Genomic DNA, 26,130 nt, shown 5'->3' with positions numbered 1-26,130 from the left:
TTCTGCAATGAGATGTCTCCATAGTTTAGCCAAAAACCAGAACAGAGGAATTCAGTTGTCTGAAAGGGATTTGAATGTAAAGTGTTACATCTCGTGTTTTGATTACATTTGTTAATTTAAGCCTTTTTTGTGCATAGTTTAAATAGGTTTATGTTTTGTTTTTGTTTTTCCACAGCTAGGTCAATAGTGTTAATTGAATATAAGCTACAATTTGTTAGGACTTTAATTAGATTTCCTACAGTAAATCTGCAAGTCATATATTAAATGTATATTAAATATTAAGTCGTAAGTCGTATATTTAAAAAAATAATTGTTGCTGTTTTAAATTTTTTAATTGAGTTGAATTACATTTACAAGTCATTTCAACTTACATTATATTAAGCTGATTGAAAATATTAAAGTCAATTTCGGATAAGTCACAAGTTTTGTTTTAACTAACCTTAACTAAAATTGGTTAGTCATGTTTCAATTTACCTTAGACACTTCAAGTAAATTCTGTATATTTTTAACGTTTTTCGTTTGTATTTTCAGTGAAATTTTTACTATTTTACACATACAGTTGAAGTCAGAATTATTATCCACCCTTTGAATGTATTTTTATTTTTTTTTACATATTTCTCAATTGATGTTTAACAATGCAAGGAAAATTTCACAGTATGTCTGATAATATTTTTTTCTTCTGGAGAAAGTCTTATTTGTTTTATTTCAGCTAAGATAAAAGCAGTTTTACATTTAAAAAAAAAACATTTTAAGGTCAAAATTATTAGCCTATTTAAGCTGTATTTTTTTTTCGATAGTCTACAGAACAAACCATCGTTATACAATAACTTTCCTAATTTCCTAACCTGCATAGTTAACTAGTTAACCTAGTTAAGCCTTAAATGTCACTTTAAGCTGTACAGAAGTCTTGAAAAATGTCTAGTCAAATAATATTTACTGTCATCTTGGCAAAGATAAAATAAATCAGTTATTAGAAATGAGTTATTAAAACTGTTATGTTTAGAAATGTGTTGAAAAAATCTGTAAACAGAAATTAGGGGAAAAAACAGAGGGGCTAATAATTCTGATTCCAACTGTATTTGCATTCTGCCGGGTTTTACAAAGGGATTTGTTCATATATAATTATTATAGATTATATAATGGATTAAATATTTTTAAGATAGATTATATAGCTTTTATATTTTATATGATCAACAGGATTCTCAAAAAATGCTCTGAAAAGCTTTTTAAAGTCTTTAATATGTTAAAAAAAACTTTTGTGTTAGAAATGTTTGCAAATTAGTGCATAAATAATTCAATATTACTTAAGTTGCACTTTTAAATATGTCATTTTAGGAAGAAGTATGGTAACGCCTTGTCTTAAATACACTGAAAAAAAAAGGATTCCTGATCTTTAAAAAAAAAAAAAAATGTGTAGAATAAAATGTAACAATATTTGATTAAGTCAATTGAATGTGATGCAAGTTGAAATGAATTGTAAACTCCGTTCATAGAAAAAGATTACAACTGAGCTGTTGAAGGATGTTCTCCTGTGAAAATGTGTCTGGAGTCTGTGCTGGGCTTCATCTAACAGCAGGGCTTTTTTTCTCCTCAGGGGAACCTAATCCTCCTAAACTGGAGGCTAAGCCACAGTCCACGGGCAATGAGATGAAGGTGCACTTTATCAAGCAGGACGATGGGGGCTCTCCCATCAAACACTATCTAGTGCGCTACAGAGCTGTGAGTATGATTGGACGTCAGGTAACATACTTAACTCATCCTGTCGTCTGAATTATTTACTCATTATAGCAGTGACATGGTTATGAATAGGTAACACTGTTCAAGGATCTGTGACTTATTAGTGTTTCAGTGAAAAACTAAACTTTAGGCCTTAAAAAGTCTTAAATTCACTGAAATATTGTGTTTTAGGTCTTAAATCATTTTAAAAAGGTCTTAATTTTATTCTGTCCAAGTAAAGGTATACTCAAGTGGACCACCAACCATCCAATCACCAATAAAACCTTATTGTTTATATATATATATATATATTTTTTTTTTTTTTTTTTTTTTTTTTTAATATTCCAAAGAAATACAATTCACAACAGACATTTTTAGAGAAAATTCTACAAATTAAATTCCCTAATCAGGAAACAATAAATAAAAACAATTACACAATAATACCAGGCCATTAGAAAAAATCCTAACCCTGCATACATCTAAAATGCTTTTTTTCTGGTCTTAAAAAGGTCTTAAAAAATCTTAAATTTGTAATTAAGATTAATTAAATTAAACAACTAATTTGTGTTGTTGCTGTATCTTGACCAAAAAATTACAAGCAAAAAATGTAAATAACATTTATTTTGATAAAATGTTACATGTTAAATATGCCAAGGAAGACACAGAAAGGCTAAAATCTTTAAAAACTTCTTAGAAGTTCTTTATGTTAATGATGGTTTCTTATAATTTGAAACAAGTTTATGTTAGATTTGGGTCTTGACCCCATAGAGAAGTTAAATATCAAGAAGGATTAAATTCTTGGTCAAAGTACAATCCTTACCTCATTTGTATAAAGCATCTGGAAAATGCATATATGTAAATGCGATGCACAGTAAATAACAATATCATGTAGATTTGCAATGTGGAGTCCAGTTTATGATGTTTCCTGTTTTGCTTTTCTGCATTTTGATTTCATTATCATTTATATTTATGCATTTAGAATGCTTCATGTATTTTTTTTTTCCAAAACAACATAGAAAAGAATAGTAGAGAAAAAGATTAATGGTAGTAATACACAGTGGCAGGTTTGTTAGTGAACTAGATTAGAAAACAAGCTAGAACAGCGAACAGTTGTTGAGAAAGTGGGTTGGTAAAATGCTTGTCTTCAGCAGCTTCTGGAGAGATGTGATGGTCTCAGCAGTTCAGCTGGAGCTTGACAGCTCTTTCCGCCAGAGAGCAACAGAGAGTGTGAAAGTTTTGGGAAGTGGTTGCACAACTAGACTTTGATTACCAGACTTACTTTTTTCCAAGCATTAAATGAATAGTTCACCCAAAAAATTAAATTTTACTTACATTGACTCACCCTCAAGTAGTTCCAAACTTGTATGAGTTTATTTTTTCTGTTGAAAACAAAAACATGATAATTGAAGAAAGCTGAAAATCTGAAACCATTGGCTTTCGTAGTAAAAAAACAAATACCATGGTCAGTGGTTATAGGTTTGCAGCTTTCTTCAAAATATCTTTTTTTTTTTTTTTGCAACAGAATTAAGAATCTTAAATGGGTCTGGAACAAGTAAAGGAACAAGTAAAGGGCGACATAATTTTAATTTTTTAGGTGAACTATACATTTAACAAGTGGTTTTGTTGATAACACAGTATTTCAATGGGTATGATATCTAATTTATTAGATTATCTAATTTATTAACTTACTATTAATATTCTCATAACTGCACCAAAGCTGCTGTATATCCACTTGCCAAAACCTCTTTATGGGATAAAAATACTGTTGTTTGATAAAATCTAAAATTGTAGAATTACGGATTATGGTTTGTTACTCATTACAGATTACTTGAGATCTCTAGTTAGGAATCTAGACTACTCTTTTTTTGACAATGGAAACATATATTACATAATAAACCTTATTATGGACTTTCTATTCGTTACATACAGCAGAAAACACTCAAACTACTCGCGCAACAAACTAATGTTTATGTTTATGACACACAAATTCAAATAATATAATGAGAAAATACCAATTTGCAACAGGGACAAAATAACAAGTTGTTTTTTATGGCTAGAAATCAATGCAAGTGAATGAGACCAGATGTCTCGAGCCAATAAGGTTCCAATGATGCTTAAAGAATAAGGTCAATATAAATGACACTTTTAATAATTTTAAAAGAGTTTTTGTTTGTGTACTGTAGTCAAATTTTGAAGAAGATCGAAACATCAAAGTTTTTCTAAAATCAATCAACAACACTCATTATTGTCCTAGTAACTTTTTTGATCCACTTCAAATGTTGACTACTATATTGCAAACCCAGTAAAATTCAACTAACCTGCTATTTTCACTTTATCCCCCAGATATGACTCAAAGAAATAATATACCTTGTGTCATTTATGTCCCTAGAAGAACCGCCAGGACTGGAAGCCTGAGATCCGTATGCCTGATGCCAGCGATTACATAGTGCTGCGGGGCCTAGACTGGAACACAGAATATGAAGTCTACGTCATTGCAGAAAACCAGCGAGGACGGTCTGAACCCGGCACCCTCTCCTTCAGGACCTTGCCAGAACCCACCGCCATCCCAGGTACAGTCCTCCCCCTTGACCCTAAAGCACAGCCACTGCCAGCCAGAGCGGCCAACAGCCTGACCGCCTTACCCAACCCTGCTAACCCCATCCTACTATCAGGTCTTGTTGTGGATTAAACAGGCCACCCTTTTGTGTCAACTTAAGTCCTGGTCTCCTCTAGAGAACGTAATATCTGAGAGTAATAAGATTGACAAATGTTTGCGAGAAGTGAATCCTGGAGACCTTCAGATGCTCTCCAGAGCCCTGAACCTTCAGGCAAACCTCCCCAAACTCTAACAGTTAGCTTTATTGCTGGTCTCAGAGCGATTGCAGATCATATCAGAGGAGATGAGATTTTCTGTTTGGCACTCGAGAGGCATAAAGCCACAGCAGGTCTGTTCAAACCATTCACCCCCTCCAACACGGGCTCGTTTGGTCTGCGCTCCAATGGCAGTGCTGTGTTTTTGTTTTCTTGCGAGCTGCTTCCCCACTGATAAAAAATTGGGCCTTAGATCATCCGTAGGCTCAGTTCAGGCACATTGTGGCAGGCCAATTGAATTGGACCATTCTCAGTGGGGATGCATCCTCTGGTTTTGCATGATGACGCCTCAACAGGATTAATGGTTTAATGCTTTACCGAGGACCTAACAGGCATCTACCGGTGCATGGCCAAGAGACCTGCTTTTTCTCATCCGCTTAGTGGGAAGCAGCCATATAGCAGTGGGAGCTTTGGATCTCGGAGCACTTGTGCAAGAAAGACGGATAGAAAAGCCTTTTTTTGTCGCTGTCCTCTTTTCACCACACTTATACATTGCAGAGTTGTTAACCTCAATGTGTAACATGTGGGAATTTAAAAAGACAGCTTTATTTTTAGCCCAACATCTGTATTGCCTCAGACGGAGCAGCTGCCGGTTTAAAATATGGTCCAAAAAGCAGCTGCTCAGACAGCGATTCGTGTTTCTCTAACGTCTTCTATTCGGACCAGAGCATGGCAGGTTAAAAACACATCTGGGATGCTGTCAGTACCACATGACATATATTCCTTGAGCATGTTGAGTCTTTAGCAGGAGTTAAAATAGGGAGGATTTTCATGCATGGTGCAGGGAGGGGGTTGAGCCGAACCCTGGCCGCTAGACAAACATTGAAGCTATACTTTCTGTAATCCAAATCTCCCCGGCTACTGTTGACATGGAGTGAAAGCTATTCTAATACAATGCCCGTTAACGTTCGTGCAGTTTAAGTAACATAAAAAAAAAAACTCATTCTGTCATCCAGCGCATTATTACATTGTATTGCATCATAACCTGCTGTTTGTTCTGCCTCGTCTTCTGACTGGGCAATATTTCCCTGGTGTTTGCGACATGAAAGATGAAAGCTTGTTTGTTTCCCAATTTCCTATAGATTTTTCTTTTTTTAATTATAAAAATTTAAAAACAATTTTCTGGAGGCAATAATTAAAGCTGAAGTGTGTGTTTTGTTTGCAATATTATTTATTAAAACACCTTCTCTGGCTCTGTACAACATGCAGAGACATGTAAACATAATCTATCCATAGATTGAAAGCTATCCGCTTGTTAAGTCGTGATCTATTGGTGACGTATGGAATACTGTTTCCGGGTCCAAGCCGCTACTCATTTGAACTGAGAAAATGTTAGTTTATGACCCCCTTTTAGTCATCTCACACATTAAAGTGAATTTTATATAAAATCATGATGTACACAACCTGGACTTGCTGCATCACAGACACTAAAATTTTTAACAATTTATATAAAAAAATTAATCATTTTCTAGCCATCAGATATTAGGCATGGATTTATATAATGTAATCGTGATTTTTGAAAGTATACCAGCTCTTTGTAAACATTTTTTATTACCATTTGATGAGTTTCCCCATATAATTTTATATAGGTCTTGGACCCGGAAGCCGATTCGCGTGACGTCATTCTTAACAAGTGGATTTAACCAATTATGCAAGTTTGTGTCAGAGACATTTATTTGACTGATCAATTGTAAATGGAGAAAATATTCAAATTTGTTATTATTTTTGCAAGTCCGATGCTGATAGTATGGACACACTTCATCTTTAAATAAAAAAATATATATGTAAGATTGACCAAAACTAGCTGTAAAAAATATTTAAATAAGTCAAACACCAGGAAAGTTGCCTGATCTGTGTTTTGATTGTTCTGTGCCTTTGTGTCCCTTATCATTCCATATGTCCCTTCATTGTTGCCCTTTCATTCTTGACTCGCTGTCATTCGCTTTGCTTTTAACATGCTAAGGCCTTCTTACTTTGTTTTACTAACTTGCTTGAACTTTCCTTTGATATTCTTTTCTAATCTTGATTAACCTTTCAGACTTAATTTTCTGTATTTGACCTATTCTCTGTCTCTCTCTTTTTTCTCTTTCCCAATTTCTTTCCCTGTTTTTTCCTTCCCTCCTTTTTTCCCTTTTTTTCTGTCTCCATGTGTAAAATCGGACATCACTGGACCATCGCATTTTCAAACACACACTCAAAACCTTTATTTTTTCTGTGCACTGTCCCTGTGGTCTTTCTGGGATTTTTTTGTTTATTTGTGTGGTGGTCTCAGCAACCCTTGGCTGCTCCTCTGTGACGTACGCTCTCGTCACTCTCATGTTCTCCATGCTGACTGTGTTAGTGCTCTCATAAACTGGGGCTCGGCAGAGGAGAGGAGCCCTGTCCACTCTTCAACTACACCCTTCAGTTTTCTACGCCTTCTGGTCCTCTCGCAGGCTAAACAAAACAAACAAACGAAAAAAGATTATCACTTACATATTGTCGGAATCAAGCAAAGTGTTCGGTGCTTGTATCATTCTGTTTTGTTATTTTAGTTTCTTGTCATTTTTAGTTTCTTATTCATTTTATGTTTAAGCAAGGCAGCGTCGATGTGTTTGGAAACGTGTTTTCAAACCATGGACTTCTGGGAGTGTTGTAGAAAATCTTTCCATGTCAAGAAGCTTAGTCTCTTGATATTAATCTCCATATAATTATTCTAGGGCCCATTTAGGAGATAAAGGTCATTTTAGATCACCTTCATTAATTTTATGTTTTTTATATGTTCTTTTATTATTATTATTATTATTATTATTATTATTATTATTATTATTATTATTATTATTATTATTAGGATATTAATTCATTTCAGAAGGATATTTTTAAGAAATAGGCACCAAGTTCGTGTGTTGACATGGAAAATGTGTTTTTGTGACAAAATGTACATAATTTTAGACGATTCAGAAAATATATACTTTCTGTAATGGACTTTATTTACATTTTCTTCTCTGCTTCTTACTTGAAAGGACCATTCAAAACTAATGCTACTGCTGTTAAACTCATCCACGTCAATAAGTGTCATTTTCAACTGTGTAATTTAATTACGTTCCGTAATACATTTTTTTGTACACACATACCAGTACGGTGTCATGCGGTAATCATTGTAGGTTTTAAGACAATATGGTAAGCTAGATGGATTGTTTTGTTCATTTTGTGTTTGTAACGAACATAACATGGTTTCAAGTCGAAGTTTCGATTTGCATGGGACCATAATGCGTGACCGCTTTGTGTGATTGTCCCATGATGATATGGTGCTCAGTGTCGGTTCCCTTTTACTGTACTTTAAAAGGGCAGAAGTGTTCTGCAGTACTTCTGATTGACCATCTCTACTCTGAAATGCTCCAATTTATTAAGCCTGTATTTCCTGCTTAGACAGAATTAAACACAAACACTCCCCAGACTGAATTTTAATGCGAACCCCAGAAGCGTTCTTGAGTGCATGGCACCACCTTCATTGTAACCGTAAAGTATAAATCAGTTTTAAACATTACCGACGAACGTTTTCTGCAATGAAAGCCCAGCCGACTGTTCGTATTAAAGAAGGTGGTGGTCTGTTTACATGTCAAAGGCTGCCGTGCGCCATCGAGAGTGGAGATGTGAGTGTCATTATTATGCAAGACCTATGCAGGCATTTCCTGAGAGGGTGTTTGAGTAAAGTGCAACTAATGTAATTAAGTGTCTTACAGTATAAAAGCTCACATTTAAGGCAGGGCTTTGAAAATAAATGGGGGGTTGGAGGGGGGAGTCTTTTGTTCAATAAAATGGAGTAGCATTTGTTTCCCATTTTGGAATGGAATCTCATGGTAATAAAGTGATGCGCCCTGGAGTTTTGACTCCTGGAAACGCATGTGCCAATCAGTTTGCCGGGCTCATCATTTATATTCAGGTGCGTCTCTGTCCTTAATCATTGTATGTTGGCGCCAGATGACATTTCATCAGAAAAGCAGCACCCCGTTTGGCCCATCTGGGATGTTTAATGCCACCCTGGATGGATCATCGGCTTCATTCAAACTAGCAGAACTGGAGGCAAAATGAGTTGAGAATCCAAACTTGGCACAGGCAGGAGTGCCACTTGTTCACACTTATCACAGAGAGTGACTGGAGATGAAGGCAAGTGCCAAGTCTGGAGGTGTCTGAATAACCTGAGAGACCTCGCAACAGACTGAACGTTTGTAATGATTGTGCTGTGAAGGTTAAATCAGGTTGTTAGAGATAAGTCACATTCAACAGATGCCTCTTTAGCATCCAAACAGTATTTGGGTTATGTTGTAGATTTTCACAAGATGTCAGAACTCGATTGTTTAATTATTAAACAGTCATGTGTAATATTCAAACTAGGGAGGGTAAAATATTGGATTGTCAGCTATAACTAGCAGCTAACCACTGCTAGAACAGTAGGTGCCATAACTGCATCATTCTGAGGGCAAAACATTAATTAATTAATTAAGGTAAGGCTATAATTAAAAGGATTTTAATAACACTTTAAAAGGTTTGTTTATTTATAAGCATGCCATGACAGTTTGTAAATTTATGACAACTGTCATTAGGTGTCATTCATTCAGTAATCTCATTTTAAATGATATGGTGACATTGTTTGAAGTGTCTTTGTTATGACAACTTGACATTAGCAAAGACAACATACTTTGTCATAAATCTGTCATCAACATGAATGTCATAATGCCATTAAAATTGTCATGAATATTTTTCTGATCATAAGTTAGGTCTCCCTGGTAATGTCAAGTTGTCATAACGAGGACATCTTAAACAATGTCATCTTTGTATTTAAAATGACATAACTGACTGAATCACAAAAGTCAAAAGCATGAATAAAATCTCCATATTCATGAAGTGGCCACATTATTATATTATTTTATTTTATTTTATATTATATTATATTATATTATATTATATTATATTATATTATATTATATTATATTATATTATATTATATTATATTATATTATATTATATTTCCTTATCTTTTATTTTAAAACTAGTCATGTTCACATCATGTGATTTTATTTTATTTTTTTTTTTGTCATATGCTCTCTGTAATGTCTTTGGACTGCGGGGGAAACCGGAGCACCCGGAGGAAACCCATGTAAATGCAGGGAGAACATGCAAACTCCACACAGAAATGGCAACTGAGCAGAGGTTCGAACCAGTGACATTCTTAATGTGAGGCGACAGCACTACCTACTGCGCCACTGCATCGCCCAGAATATAACATATTACAGAGTTTTACATATCATATATTTTAACAAATTATTCAGTGATTTGCTTGATAAGTTCAGTTAATGCAAACAAAGAAATACAAAATCAATCAACAGCCTCAGAGCTTATAGCTCATTGTTGATCAGTTAATTTTCTTTTTACCTCCGACTAAAACGGTTGCACTTTATTAAGAAAATGAACAAATCAAAATACAGAGCTGGAAGCTACCTGAATGGCAATAGCCAATTAAAACATGGCACATGAATTAGGGGAACCATAGGATATGATAAGATGAAAAAAGCAGAGTAATTTCAAAATAAAAGACATGACAAATTAAATATGTTACATTTATTTGATCATTATTTTACCAGTTCTGGTGTATTTTTAAAAGATTTTTCACCTCCCTAAAAAAATGACTTCACATTTTAATCTTCACTTGTCAGTTTGTGTACGTTTATTTTGAAGAATGTAGGTACTCAAAAATTGACAGTCTTATGTACATATACATATATATATTTAAAAAAAATTCCTACAGTGAAAGTCATTGGTTAACTGTTCTTAAATATATGTTCTGAAATATTCTTTTTTTGTGTTTGAACAACTTGAGGGTGAGTTAATGGTGAATAAATGTTCTTTTTTTGGTGAACTATACCTTTAGTCAGTCGTTTTCCCATTGTTCTGTTGATATTACATTCACAGATTAGTTACATGACTTAAAAAAGTGTCCAAAACTGAGTGACCCACATTGAAATCTTATATATGACTACATAAGCAAATGAGCTATGACATACAAGTATTTGCATTTCACATATTTAATAAATCAAAATATATGTTGCATATTCTACATATATTTATTTAAAATATTCCAAAAATATATATAATATACAGTTTCATATAGTAATTTTCAACCATTGGAAATACAAATGTGTACATTCATGTTTAAATATATTAACTATAATGTTGCATGTGTAATAAATCTAATATATTTAAACGTATACAGTGGAAGTCTGTTAATTATTAGCCCCCCTGATTTATTAGCCCCCCTGTTTATTTTTTTCCTAATGTTTTGTTTTAAAAGAGAGAAGATTTCTTTAACACATTTCTAAACATAATAGTTTTAGTAACTCATTTCTAATAACTGATTTATTTTATCTATGTCATGATGACAGTACTTAATATTTAACTAGATATTTTTCAAGAAACTTTTATACAGCTTAAAGTGATATTTAAAGGCTTAACTTTTACCTAACCCTAACTTGGCAGGCTAGGGTAATTGGGCAAGTTATTGTATAATGATGGTTTGTTCTGTAGACTATCAAAGAAAATTAGCTTAAAGGGGCTAATAATTTTGACCTTAAAATGGTTCATAAAAAATTTAAAACTGCTTTTATTCCAGCCGAAATAAAACAAATATGACTTTCTCCAGAAGAAAAAACATTATCAGACATACTGTTAAAATTTTCTCGCTCTTTTAAGCATCACTTGGGAAATATTTAGTAAAGAAAAAAAATCAAAGGGGGGCTAATAATTCTGACTTCAACTGTATGTACATAATTTCATTTCTAATGGTTGAAAAAAATATATGAAAGTGACCTTTTTGCAACACTTTGAAATAGATATTGCACATATAGCATGTTTAAGATATGTGAAACCCAAATATGTCATATATGTCATTTTCAGATATTTTTAGGTATCAGATTTATATACAGTATGGAGAACTACATGATCCGATTAGCTGAATAAGAATGCTAATGTCTAGCTCTGTCCAGATATTCTAGACATTACCCAGTACTGTCATAAAATGCACCATTTTTGCTCCGGATCACACCGGTTTTCAGTATTCAGTTTGTGTTAGTGTTTGGAATGTGTGGAGACGGCTCAAGCGTCTGGAAGACCTTTCACGCATGTTGCTGAGTCAGCAGAGCAGGGTGTTTTTGGCCGGTGAGGGAGCTCAGTGAGACGGCCTTTGTGTGCTCAGATGTGTGTCTTGATTTATCGCACTTGTTAAAATGCAGGCTGAAGCTCAGGAAAACAACAAACATGCCTCAAGCTAGGAGAAGAGCTCTCGGCCCTCTCCTGGCCGGCCAGTAGATTAAATCTGTCCGCTCTACCTCATGTTTCCCAATCTCCCATATATGCTTTCACTGGGCTGCAATGGCCACAAAGTGTATAGCATCCGATTACCTATCCTAACAGTTTCATGGTTAAAGTTCATATTTCATTTTGGTTCCTTGTAGGTCTGTTGCAAGGCTTGAGTTTCAACATACAGGGGTAACTTTAATCTTAGTTTTATTTATCAATATACAGTGTTCAGCATAAATAAGGACACCACTCACAGATCTCTGTTTTAAATTAATATTTTCTTTAGGATGTTTTACAATAATATATTTGTGCATATAGATTATTCAGTACCAAAGCCAAACCTGGAAGTAATCTAAAAATAATAATAATAATAATAATATCACTGTCCTCCCAAATTAACATTGGGAAAAACTGATAACAGAAATAATTAAAAGAAAAATAAAACTAAAAGTATATTATATTTACATTATGTTTTGTTTGGTTTTATATTTATTTATTGTAGTATAATATTTGTTTATGTATTTAATGTTTAATAAAATTTTATAAATTTATCTTAATTTGTTTGAAATTAAATGTGTTATATATTTCTATTCCTGAAGACATTAGGTGACCAAACTCTTATTTTTTATTTATTTGACTTATTTTCAAAATTATTTGTTTTTGTTCTCATAGTGGCTATTATAGTCATGCAAAATACTATTCAAGCTAAAACTATTTTAATATTGTTTTTATTTAACACTTTACTTGAATGGGGTGTTCATAAGACACATGTCATAAACATACCCGTCAACCCTCCTATTTTGTACGGCTATACTCCTGTATTTTACAATTATATCTCGGTGTCATCCCGTAAAAGTAATTTCCTTGTATTTCTACCATATTTTCAATCTTCTTATGAAGGGTGGTAATAAACTTTAAAGGGCCGATCCTCCCAATGCGCAAACCATACCGCCGAACCTACAGGGGATGCCTCCTTGCTCTTAAATGTTAATGTGTTCTGTGCTTTCATTTGTAAGCCGCATGTTTGAACAAACGTATACACATAGTAATAATAATAATGATAATAATAATAATAATATCTAAACATGTTGATCTTGGTGGGGTTTTTTTTAAACACAACAAATTTTGTCATAAAGAAGCATAAAAAGTTAGGAAAGCAATTGAATGTTTTCATTATGTGTGCATTTTTAAAGTGACACCTCTGTTATTTAATGTAATCAACTGAAAAATCTAAATGAGAGGTTCATTCACTGCTCAGAATGTTTAAATTATGCAGTGAAGAAAAATTGATAAATTGATTCAATTTCATTATAATAGCTTTTAATTTTAATAGGTTAATCTGTTTGCTAATTTATTTGCAGCTTTTTCTAATGTATATTCTATTTTTGTAAATAATAATAATGATAATAAAACATATTACTGACCATGTTAATTGTTTATTTACAATAAAGCAGCTCCTTTTTTGCATGCTTATGACAACTGTTCTTTAGTGTCATTTGCTCGGTTATGTCATTTTAAATGCAAATATTGCATTGTTTGTTTTGACAACTTGACATAAACAAATACATCACAATTGGGCTTTATCATTTTCATGACAACTTTACATTACCAAAACAACATCACTGATCATAAATCTGTCATAAACACAATTGTCATGGGCCATGAATTTTTTTTCTGATCACTTTTTCCAGTGGAACAAACTGTTAAAGTGTCATCACTCGATCAAATATGTTTAACTTCATCATTATTATTTAATATTCCAATGATAAATTGAGCTTGTATATATATATATATATTCAATCATTCATTCCCAGTGATGGTTGCAGATGGAAGAGCGTCCACTGCGTAAAACATATGCTGGATAAGTTGGCGGTTCATTCTGCTGTGGCAACCCCAGATTGATTTATAATGGCTTCATGACAGTCACGTTTGTGACAGAAGTTTTGCTCTCTTGGTAATGTCAATTTGTCATGACAAAGACAAAAATAGGTTGTGATGTATTTGTTATTGTCAAGTTGTAGTAACAAACAATGTCATCTTTGCATTTAAAATGTCATAACTGAGCCAATGACACCTAATGACAGTTGTTAAAAGCTAGCATAAAATATCCTTCACGATCATGACATGTCTCATGTCATATTTATAAAGGTTTCATGACAGTCTTATAAACCTCTTGAAGTAAAGTGTTGCCTTTTATTTTAATATCATATATTTTGATATAAGTTTATTAATATATTAGCACACCAATATCATCTTGGAAATTAAGCTTTTAATCCAGTGAAAGTCAAGGAAAAGTCACTCTGAACACTGAATACGTCATGATGATTATTATTATATATTTTTTCTGAATCTCAAGTTGAACTGCATGCTGTGATTAGGTGTTTTTTTTCCCTTGAAGAGTTTTGTTTAATGCATTCTTCCTCCAGGTCTCTGTTGAGTGCATCCATAATTCATGAACTCCTTGATACATGTAGATGTGTTTTAGGTCTTTATGTGACTCCATCAATGATTTAGAAGGGCGTTTCATTAAAGACACTTTATAGGAAGTTGCTTAGAATTCAATATAAGCCTAATTGCAAATGCAGTCAGCCTGTTCATCTTAATTCATAGTGTAATACATGGCTGTTTACTCAAAAGAATACTTGAATAAAATGACGATGAGTGTTTGGTTAACAATAAGCTATGTTAGTTCACTTATTTAGAAATCATTGGGAATTAAATAATTTAGCATGCACTGATTTAATATGAATTGCCACAAGTTTACTGACGGAGGATTAATGTTACATCACTTTTTTGCAAATAGTATTTAATCAAGGGTCATATTTCTTTTCAATTATTTGTAATTTTGTTATTATTATTATTACTAGCTGTCTAAAATACATTAGATTTAGCCCTTAGATGTACCCATTAATGAGATATTTCAACTTTAAATTTTTTTTATTTTATTTTTATTTTATTTTATGTTACAAATTATCATGGACATCTCCCCTCTAACATCCTAATGAGTACAATATTTCAGTATAGCCTGAGACCATTTGATATGGTCAAGTTAACTGATGCAACTTGTTACGATAGCTCAACGATTGCTGTAACCAGTACTAACTTTATATTTTATTTATTTAGTTGTTGTTTTTTCACAAATAGTGTCTCAAATAACTAATGTAGCATGTTGGCTCACATTTTACCACATTTTTATTCATCTGTGATTTTATTTAAATTTATTTAGTTGTTTGTTATTTCTCAAATGATGTTTCAACTATAATTTTTTTAACTGATGTACCATGTTAGCTCACATTTTTGCAAGTCGGTATTCATCTGTGATTTAATTTTAATTAGTTTAATTTTATTTTATTTTGTTTTTTTTTTTTACCTCATTTCATTTTCCAAAAGATCTTGACCTTAGCCCTTAAACATTCCCATGAATAAAATATGTGAGCATCAACTGATTTAATATGAACTGCCATGTTTACCGACGCACCAAGACAATCCATAGATATTAATAAAATATGAATAAATATCAATATAACCATGTTTTCATTGTGCAATTTGTTTTCTGATTCAATACATTCACGTCCGCCTCAGTAAATCCTATAGTTTTTAGCGTTATCATAGTGTAGCTTGTCTTTCCCGGTAAGTAGTCTGTGTTTTCATGTGCTGAAAACACAGCTCTGCTTGTGTTTGTGCTTCACGTCTGATCCTCGTTCGTTTTCATCTCGTGGCTTCCATTTGTGTGTGGTTACCTTGTAAATAAATGTGCTATGAGCTGAATATTGAGATTATTTTAACCGTTCCAAGTGCAAATTCTCTGTTGAAATATGTGCATGAATATAAACAGAACGAGCCTTGTAGTTAACGTTCTGAACAAGACTGCTGAAGTTCCATACAAAGAGAGTTAATTACGTCTTTGAATAAGCATGCTGGGTTCATTTCCATGTGAGTAATGATTGCCTCGCTTCAGATTGACGCTGTATGTAATGTATAATGTGTGTGGGTAACACATGGAATGAAGCCTGTTTGACATTCTATGTGAAGAGCCTCCACATTATAGGGGGATTTCACTAAAGAAATCAGCTGTTTATTTGCACATATTTATCATCTTTAGAGATTCTGATTTATGCTAATCAGGTAATGGCGCAAGCATGCCCTCAAAATCTGCTAGGATGTAAATCAAATAACCATAATCTGGCGTACTTTTCAGGCACTAAAAAATGATTTAACACTCGCCTCTTTAAAATGTGCAAAATGGACTTGTCTACATTCCGCATTTGGAAATACGGTATAATGCTCTGCGCTATCGCTTGATAATCATTTGATGAATTAACGATGTCTTTATTGATATAAAATGTACAGAAACAAATAAAACTCTGTCATCCACTCCAGGCAGAGGTACAGTCTAAAAATATAGACCATTTCAATATGGCGATGTCATTGGCCTATGAATATGTCCTGCTTGTTGTCAAACTATTTTATATCTGTAACAAAAGGCGCTTCAATACCTTGATGTTATAACAGCTATCATTCTATCTAACATTATTTATCAATATGTGGATTTTTTTTTCTATAGCTCAGAAGCTATTACAATTTAAAATGTAAAACAGGAAATATGTTAGAACAGTTGATATTGTTTACATCCCTGAAAATGGTCTACATGCTAATTTACATTTAAAAGGGGTGTGTTTGCACTAATATGCATGATTTAAATAAATAGTTAACATGTAAATTACACAATCTTCTATCAATTAACCCTTATGTCATTTTAAACCTGTTTGACTTTCTACTTTCCTTCTTTACGTGAATTTTTGTTCATGTAATGAATTTTACTGAAATCCAGGGTTAGTTTGGACCTCACTGCTCTTCATTGACTGTTTGGCAAAAAGCAGTTGAACAAATTCAAAACATTCTAATAAAAAATCAGTCACCTATTGTGCGTGTTTATAAAGACAAGGAGGTTAAGAAATGATGACAGAACATTGTTTTTGGCGGACTCATAATTTTAATGATACTTTACAAATATGTTGAATTAAGGTTCAACCTCATTGACAGATTTGTTTAATTTCATTAGAAATTCAAACATTCACAAGTTTTTGCACACATCTCTCACAGTTCAAGGTGATCTCCTTGAAGGTTGACACAATGAAAGCTATTGAGCTTGAAAGTGTTTTCTGTGTGAGCTGAGTTTTCATACATTAGCTTTTAAATGTTGAATTTCAACTAAATGTCACTACGAGATCACCTTAATTTTTGATTAAGGTGATTTGATTTTGAAGGATAATTTTACAATTTTTTTGTGAATTCACCCTTTTGTGGTTCTATGGGTTAATATAGCCTGTGTCTATACAGCCTATTTGTAGCCATTGGCTCTGTAAAAATTGCATTTGGCTCTGTAAAAAAAGTTTAATGTTTAAAATTGTTCATTTGTCTAAAAGTTAAATGTCTGTAGTCATTTACTCACTTTGTCATTTCAATCGTGTAAACTAATGAAGTAAATGAAGACAATTTAAAGAGTCTGTTCACCCAAAAAATAACTCTGATATTTTTAAATATCAAATAATCTGTTCATAATATAAAAAAATAAATCCACAAAATTGAATTGAGCATTTATTATTTTGAAGAGACATGATCGGTTTGCATTATGAACATATTACATGTTTTGCCTTTTTGAGCTCAGTAACAAAAGAAGTTTTTTCTTAATAACTAGTGAAAACTAGGTTGCTGGTCAGCAGTGGGCGCTCAACCTGTGGAATGCATGGGTCCTAATGCCCCAGTAAAGCGAAGGGGACACTATACTTTCATTGGGTGCTGTCTTTTGGATGAGACGTTCAACCGAGGTCCAGACTGTGGTCCTCTGTGGTCATAAAAAATCCCATGACACTTCTCGTAAAGAGTAGGGGTGTAACCCCGGTGTCCTGGCCAAATTCCCTCCATTGACCCTTACCAATAATGGCCTCCCAATCATCCCCATCTACCGAATTGGCTATATCTCTGTCTCTCTACTCCACCAATAGCTGGTTTGTGGTGAGCGCACTGGCACCATTGTCCTGTGACTGCTGTCACATTATTCAAGTGGATGCTGCACACTTTTGGTGGTATGCAAAGACCCCCTCATGATTGTGAAGTGCTTTGGTTGGATGGCCATACATGATAAATGCGCTATACAAATAACTTTACTTACTTACTTACTTACTTACTTACTTACTTACTTACTTACTTACTTAAAACAAGTAAAATAATGGAGTAAGCAAATAAATATTATGTCAAAAGGAAAAACAAAACTATTTTGCTTACCCCATTGGCAGATTATTTTGGTTGTTTTAAGGAAAAAACTCAACTTAATTTTGACATATTATTTCTTCTAACAAGACAATATTTTCTGCTTGTCTAGAAAATGCTTCTTGATTTAAGAAAATTTAGATATTTGGACTAAAAACAAGACAAAAACTAAAGCAAAAACTTTTTTGCAGTATAGTTGACATATCTTTCAGTTTTCATAGACTTTGACGGAGTGAAATTTCTCAGATTTCATTAAAAATGTTTTCATTCGTCATTCAAAGATGAACAAATTTATTACAAATTTGGAACAACACTAATGTGATGAAACAATGACAGAATTTTAATTTAAACAAAACCTTTAACTCTGATTAACAGTGGCATCATTCTGTTTTAACCTTCTCCTCCTCTATTCTAAAGAAACAAGCTCAGGTTTGGGCACTGGCGCTATCGTGGGCATCCTCATTGTGGTCTTCATCCTGCTCCTCTTCGGCGTAGACGTCACTTGCTACTTCCTGAACAAGTGTGGCCTTCTCATGTGCATCGCTGTCAATTTCTGCGGCAAGTCTGGGCCTTCAGCCAAGAGCAAGGATATCGAGGAGGGAAAAGCTGCCTTCACGTAAGTCTGTCTTCTCCTTCCCCTCTCATCTGCGTGTGTTTTCCCTTGTCCGATAACGTCATCCATCACCGCTCCGCCGTCATTATCGGCCACATCAGCTCTACAGGAGGGCTTGAGGCAGGCATGATTGTGACATATCTAGCTCTATGAATGAGAATGATGTGAATATTGGCTCATGGCAGCAGTGTTGAGATAAGAGGAGAGGTGCATGATGGTTAAGAATGAGAAGAAGGTGCCTCTGGATTTAGTAGCTCTCATGGTTTTTCTCTTTTTTTTTCAATAGAAACTGGCATATCTACATTTTTATGTCATTTAATAGAACCGAAGGGCTCTAGGGTATAGGTTTTGAAGGTCAGGGTAGCAGTTTTGATTTCTACTTACTTTTTACTCTCTTTTTTTAGATTTTTGGTTACACTTTATTTTAAGATGACATAGTTACAGTGTAATTGTTGAGTAATATTAATTAATCACATGTACTTACAACATGGTTGGGGTCAGTGCTTAATTTAAGCCGGATCCTGTTTCGGAAAAAGTCAGATATTCCTGTTTTACATTTTGAACTGATCAGGCATTAACTTTTGCATGGTGAATACCTTTATGTGTGTGTGTGAGAGAGAGAGAGAGAGAGAGAGAGAGAGAGCGAGACAGAGAGAGAGAGAGAGAGAATGTGAATGAGACAGAGTGAAAAACAGCAAGCAAAGCTCACATAAGGGTAGTCACTTTCGACCAATCAGCTTTCTTACATTTATAATCACTCTCATTAGTTGTTGATTATTGTTTCGCACAAAGTGAGCAGCCAAAATAAATAATGACATAGTGGCCTACATAAATTTTATTTGTATTTTCAAAAGGCCAGAGGCAGTCAAGCATATATTATTATTTTAAACCTTGAGTAAATGTGATGATGAGCCTGATCAGAAGAGATTTTAAGAAGATGAAACTGCAGTCATGGATCAGGATAGCAGGAGACAGAAGCTAAGCAATCTTAGGTCAGCTAGACAACATGACAGAAGAGGTAACTGTAAGCTCTTTAAGATTAGACAGGGTGAGTGGCTTTTGCTTGGCGCATAATAGTGAAGTAAACTGAATGTCAGCGGAGTTAGTAATCTGAATAGTTATGTTTTATATGATTTATGTTTGTAACTACTTTTTTTTACCCTTGGTTGATCCATAATGTTATATTGCACAAAATAATTAAAGACCGTTCAGAAATTTGATGCTTTTTTCGATATAACCGCTTAGTGACGTCATGTTCTGGGGAAAACTGAAATTGCGTGGCGGATGTCGGTCATAGTAACTTATACAACACAAATGGATTAAGATAACAAATCAAAGTGGATTGAACAAAAAACAATTAAGTTGTCCCATACAAATCTCAAGAATTGTGTAGTTTCAGCTCATTTTAAATAAGTACTTTAAGTGTATTATGTTTCTTTACTTGTAATGCCAGCCCCTTCACAAATGATATATGTCAAAAATGTTGAGTTAAAAAGCTTTTTATTTCATTTTATTATAAGTCATTTTCGTATAAGTCTGGTACAATAAAAAAATCAAAGATCAAAACCTGTTGTCAGCAGCAAACATTCATCATTGTCAGCAAAAGGTTCATAAAGCTTTTTTGCTTTTGTGCGGATAAAGTTGGGAAAAGGAAAAAGGTTCTTTTTCCTGCAGTCGCTGATCCAAAAAGCGAAAGGTGACTCCATGCTTAAGGGGATGCGCCGTGCACATGACAGTTGGAAGTAAAACACACCGGATGCCCACACTCACATTTTAGTTAAAATGAAATTATTCAGATGGAGCTCTGTGGTGTGGCAGAAATATGAAGTCCTGAGTCGTAGCTGAGTCGTAGCTGGGCCACCGACTTGCGGCGCCGATAGAAACTTATATCTACATGTCACAGCGTGGCAAGGCGCACACGGTGTGCGACCCCCTTTTACGATGGTCACAAGAAAAAAAATCTGGGAAACTGCGAGACCGCGAAAGGTGAACTGCTTTAAAGCGAAGGGACCACTTTATACATTTTTATTTTTTACTTGCTCTGCCTTTTTTTACACAAATTATACATTTCAAACAAATAAAGAAAAAAATAACTTTTTAGCACCAAATAATTTTCAAGAAATGTTCGTTTTTCATTACATTTCTCACTTTAACTCTACAGCAGCTTAAAATAATATAAACACTCTTTTGCAAGAAAATGCCACATGTTGCACATACTGATTTATTAATTATCTTTAGTCATTTAACTGATGCTGTTAATTTTTACTTCCTGCATGTTAGCTACTATATTCGCTACATGTTTACAAGCCATGCAACCGCATCGCATTTACTTAATTTACTCTGCTATTATCTTTTTCAGTAAGGATGAATCTAAGGAGCCTATTGTGGAGGTAAGAACTGAAGAAGAGCGCACACCAAACCACGAGGGAGGAGGCCCAACTGAACCCAACGAGACCACCCCTCTGACCGACCCCGAGTGAGTCCTCAATAAACACACACACCACAACCACACTCTTGCCATCCCTTCAGATTATTAACACCTACTTAACAGTCTGTCCAGATACCATACACTTGTATGATTTTGACCTAACATGCTGTGTTTTATTTTGAAATGCATGTTGGACTTACATATGTATGTGTGTTTTGCCTTGGCCTTCCTTCCCTCCTTCTTTTCTCCTTCTTTATGTGGCTCTTTCTCCCTGTTTCTCCTCTTTCTGTGCTCCTGCTGTCCTCACAGGCACGCTGCTGACACCACAGCAACAGTAGTGGACTTGCTTCCCTCTGTAACCACTAACTCAGACCCCGGCACTGAAAGTCCGGCTAGCGATAGCACCACCCTTACCACCAGCACCGACCCTAAACCTACTCCCCAATCCAGCACCCCCAAACCTAGCGTCACCTCTCCCACCTCCCCTCCTCAAGCCGTGGCCCCTCTGGTGGACCTGAGTGAAACACCCTCCAAACAGACCTCAAAGTCCTTAGATGATTCAAGCCCCGCAGAAGTGGCCAGAGCCGATGGCCAGAGCCCGGCTGAGCCGGCCAAAGCCCCCCAAAGTAAGGACTCTCAGGTACAAGCAGGATCCCACCAGACCACAGATAGTGACCCTGCCAAGAATTCCAGCGACTCCTCCAGCGCACCGTCCGCACCCAACCAGGACGAGTATGGCCACCTTTAGATGTTTAGTTGTGTTTGTGTCCCTCTCCTTAACCATCCCCACTCTCTCACTGTTTTCTGTTTTCTTCACCACCCTCTTTCTTCTCTTCTTATTTTTATTGATTTTCTGGAAGGTTGGTAGCAGGCATATAGAATATAGTAAGTTTTTAAGGGAGGCACAATTTAGAGACTACTTGTAGCTCAAGTGCTAGAGTTTGGTGCTTGTAGAGCCAAGGTTGGGGATTCCAAAAACGTGTATGACATTCTTTAATAGCAGAAAACATAGTAGTAGTAAAACTCAAAAAAATATAGTAATAGTAACAGTAATACAATAATATATATATATATATATATATATATATATATATATATATATATATATATATATATATATATATATATATACCTTCACCGGCCACTTTATTAGGTATACCTCTCCAACTGCATGTTAACGCAAATGTCTAATCAGCCAATCACATGGCAGCAACTCGACTCATTTAGGCATATAGACACGATCAAGACGATCTGCTGCAGGTCAAACCGAGCATTAGAATGGGGAAGAAAGGTGATTTAAGTGACTTTGAATGTGGCATGATTGTTGTTGGCAGACGAGCTGTCTGAGTATTTAAGAAACTGCTGATCTTTGATCATAATTTGAAACTTTGATTTTTATGCACAGCCATCACTAGGGTTTATAGAGATTCGTCCAATAAGACAAAATATCCAGTGAGCGGCAGTTCTCTGGGATCAAATGCCTTGTTGATGCCAGAGGTCAGAGGAGAATGGCCAGGCTGGTTCAAGATTATAGAAAGGCAATAGTAACTCAAATAAGCACTCGTTACAACCAAGGTATGCAGAACAGCATCTCTGAATGCAAAACACGTCAAACCTTGAGGCAGATGGGCTACAGCAGCAGAAGACCACACTAGATGTCACTCTTGTCAGCTAAGAACAAGAAACTGAGGCTACAATTCACACAGGCTTCTCAAAATTGGACAATAGAAGTATATGTTCCTCTTTTATGCTTCCACTGCCTTAAAATATTCCTGCTAGCTGTTTGAGCAGAAAATATAGATACGCAGTCATAGTTGAACACAAATTACTAGCCCTTTTGTGAAATTGTGATTAATTTTTTTAATATTTCCAAAGTAATGTTTAACAGAGCAAGAATGCTTATATTTGTATGTCCTTTATTTGGAGAAGGACGTTTCTTTAGTTTAGCTGGAATAATATATATAAATTTAAAAAACAGGGCGGCATGGTGGCACAGTGGTTAGCACTCACAGCAAGAATGGTGCTGGTTCAAGTCCTGGTTGGACCAGTTAGCATTTTTGTGTGGAGTTTGCATGTTTTCCCTTTGTTGGCATGGGTTTCCTCCAGGTGCTCCCGTTCCCCCCACAAGTCCAGAGACATGCACTAAAGGTGAATAGGATTAACTAATTTGGCCGTGGTGAATGAGTGTTTCCCAGTACTGGATTGCGGCTTGAAGGGCATACGCTGTGTAAAACATATGCCAGAATAATTGGTGGTTCATTTCAATGTGGCGACCCCTGATAAATCAGAGACTAAGCCGAAGGAAAATAAACGAATGAATGAATTAAATAATTAATTTGAAAAAAAAGGACCTTTTAAGGCTGTTGTTTGTTTTTTGATTGGCTACAGAAGAAACCACGTTTGTGCAATAATTAACCTAATTTGCCTAGTTAACCTAATTAAGCCTTTAAATTGCTCTTTAATCTAAAAACTAGCTTCTTGCAAAATAACAAGTAAATTATTATGTACTGTCATCTTGGCAAAGACAAATTAAATTAGTTATTAGAAATAATTTAGAACTAGTATGTTTACTACAGATTTTACCACAAGATTTTTCATATATATTTCTTCATTTTACAATCCCTATATATATATATATATATCTTCTCACTTCTTGATAAAATATCAGAATTTCCCTGTATTCCATTTGGTATTCAAATGGCTTGTTTTACTGCAAGTTATTTGCACCTCTGTGAAATCCAGTTCAGTGGTGGCGCTTCAAAGGTGCACCAGTTTTATAAATGTGTAAAATCAGTTTTGTTTTTGTCGCAGCAAGCTAATTGATTCCTCCATTATCGCCGGCAGAGTGTCGAGACGATCGGCAGTGGCAAATGGCACAATTCCACAAGCTGATGATTTTAAATGATGGCTTTCAAAGCTGAAAAGGACAGTGAGAAATAAATTAGCAGCCTTAATGTGCTATTGAAAAGCAAGCATCTTAGAGAAGCCTAATGCATGATCATTGTAATTACATTAACACGGCAGACGAGGTGCGGTGTCATTTGTGGCCCCGTGGGTGAAACGACCAACTTCAAAATGGCCAGTTGATGTACTGATCTAGACAGGGTTATTGTTTAGAGCAGAACTAAAGGAAAAAAAACAGCCATGAATAATATATTTTTATTAAAGCCACACAGCAGACAGCCATAATTTAAAATCAGCCAGCCATTATTTCACATTCTTTTTAAATATATTAAAATAGAAGATTAAACAGAAAATAAAACCAAATTCTAAAAGGGTACATTTTTTTGCATTAAATAACAAAAAGGTACAATGTTTTCATATATGTTAATATTATTATTTTAACTTTAAAAGAAACCAGTATTTGGTGGAATAATTCTATTCTGATTTTCAATCATATCAAATTAAAGCACCTTTTTTTACCAATTGTCAGTTTCTGGAAAAATGTTGTCAGAATAAAAATATTTTAATTTAATATTTGTTTAATTTGAATGAAATGTCATCATACCTTTATAGAATAAAACAACTTTTAACATTTTACTTAACCCAATTGTCCTATATAAATCTTTCTTAAACATTCCATACACTGTTGACGACAACATTTTTAGCATTTTAAAAATAATTAATTATTTTTTAAATAGTGATGTTTAATTGCTGTTTAATAAAGGCTTTTTGTGTTAAAAACTAGTTTCTTTGTTTTTACCATGATGACAGTACATTATATGTATTAAATATTTTACACATATTAATTAAACTTATTTATATTAAATATTTATTTTTCAAGATAAGAGTATTTGGCTTTAGGTAATATTTAAATGCCTAACTAGGTTAATTATGTTACTAAATAAGTTAAATAACATGGTTTGTTCTGACCTTAGCAGTCTTAGTTATTTTAGGTTGTCTGGAATATATATATATATATATATATATATATATATATATATATATATATATATATATATATATATATATATATATATATATATATATATATATATATATTTTTTTTTATATATATATATATATATATATATATATATATATATATATATATATATATATATATATATATATATATATATTCCAGACAACATAAAATAACTAAGACTTTCTCCAGTATTTATAAAGTTAGCTCCATAAATATTTGGACATCAACACAATTTAACATTTTTGGCTCTATACACCAACACAATCGATGATTTGAAATTAAACGAACAAGATGTGCTTTAACTATAGACTGTCAGCTTTAATTTGAAGATATTTACATCCAAATCAGGTGAACAGTGTAAGAATTACAACAGTTTGCATATGTGCCTCCTACTTGTTAAGGGTCCAAAAGTATTTGGACAGAATAATAATCATAAATCAAACTTTCACTGTTTAATACTTGGTTGCAAATCCTTTGCAGTCAATTACAGCCTGAAGTCTGGAACGCATGGACATCAGCAGACACTGGGTTTTATTATTGGTGATGCTCTGCCAGGCTTACAGCAACTGTCTTCAGTTCCAGCTTGTTTTGGGGGCATTTTCCCTTTTAGTTATGTCTTCAGTAAGTGAAATGCAAGCTCAATCAGATTCAGGTCAGGTGACTGATTTGGCCATTGCATAACATTCCACTTCTTTCCCTTCAAAGTCTTCTCTTCATCGTTGACTTTCACACACATACACCTAGTGTTCTTGATCTGGCCCACTGTTATGAAGGGTGTTTTCTTTATCAGAGAAAGAAATCTTTGGTCGTCCACCAAAGTTGTCTTCGTGGTCCTCCAGGTCTTTTGGTGTTTTTAAGCTCACTGGGGCATTCTTTCTTTTAAAAATGGTCCAAACAGTTGTTTTGGCCACGCCTAATGTTTTTGCTATCTTTCTGATGGGTTTGTTTTGGGTTTTTTTAGCCTAATGATGG

The 26,130-nt window shown here is 34.2% G+C and overlaps 1 protein-coding gene across 11 annotated transcripts in view; it reads left to right on the top strand.

Annotated features, from left to right (window-relative positions):
* The window catches only part of ncam1a (neural cell adhesion molecule 1a), a 414,266-nt gene that overhangs the window by 376,783 nt on the left and 11,353 nt on the right, over positions 1-26,130 (top strand). For 4 of the 11 annotated variants that reach the window (XM_005161139.5, XM_068215774.1, XM_005161138.5 and 1 more), the window contains 5 exons: positions 1,595-1,719; positions 4,106-4,286; positions 18,607-18,805; positions 21,162-21,278; positions 21,540-21,962. In XM_005161139.5, the coding sequence (XP_005161196.1) occupies positions 1,595-1,719; positions 4,106-4,286; positions 18,607-18,805; positions 21,162-21,278; positions 21,540-21,962 (1,045 nt within the window). Of the gene's footprint in view, positions 1-1,594; positions 1,720-4,105; positions 4,287-6,859; positions 7,077-18,606; positions 18,806-21,161; positions 21,283-21,539; positions 21,963-26,130 lie in introns of those variants that run through there. The other 7 variants (XM_073934239.1, XM_068215775.1, NM_131202.2 and 4 more) reach the window with 3 other exon arrangements.

The sequence above is a fragment of the Danio rerio genome, chromosome 21 (genome assembly GCF_049306965.1).
Source record: "Danio rerio strain Tuebingen ecotype United States chromosome 21, GRCz12tu, whole genome shotgun sequence".
In the NCBI taxonomy this organism is placed as follows: Eukaryota; Metazoa; Chordata; class Actinopteri; order Cypriniformes; family Danionidae; genus Danio; species Danio rerio.
This window is presented reverse-complemented; position numbering and strand designations above follow the sequence as displayed.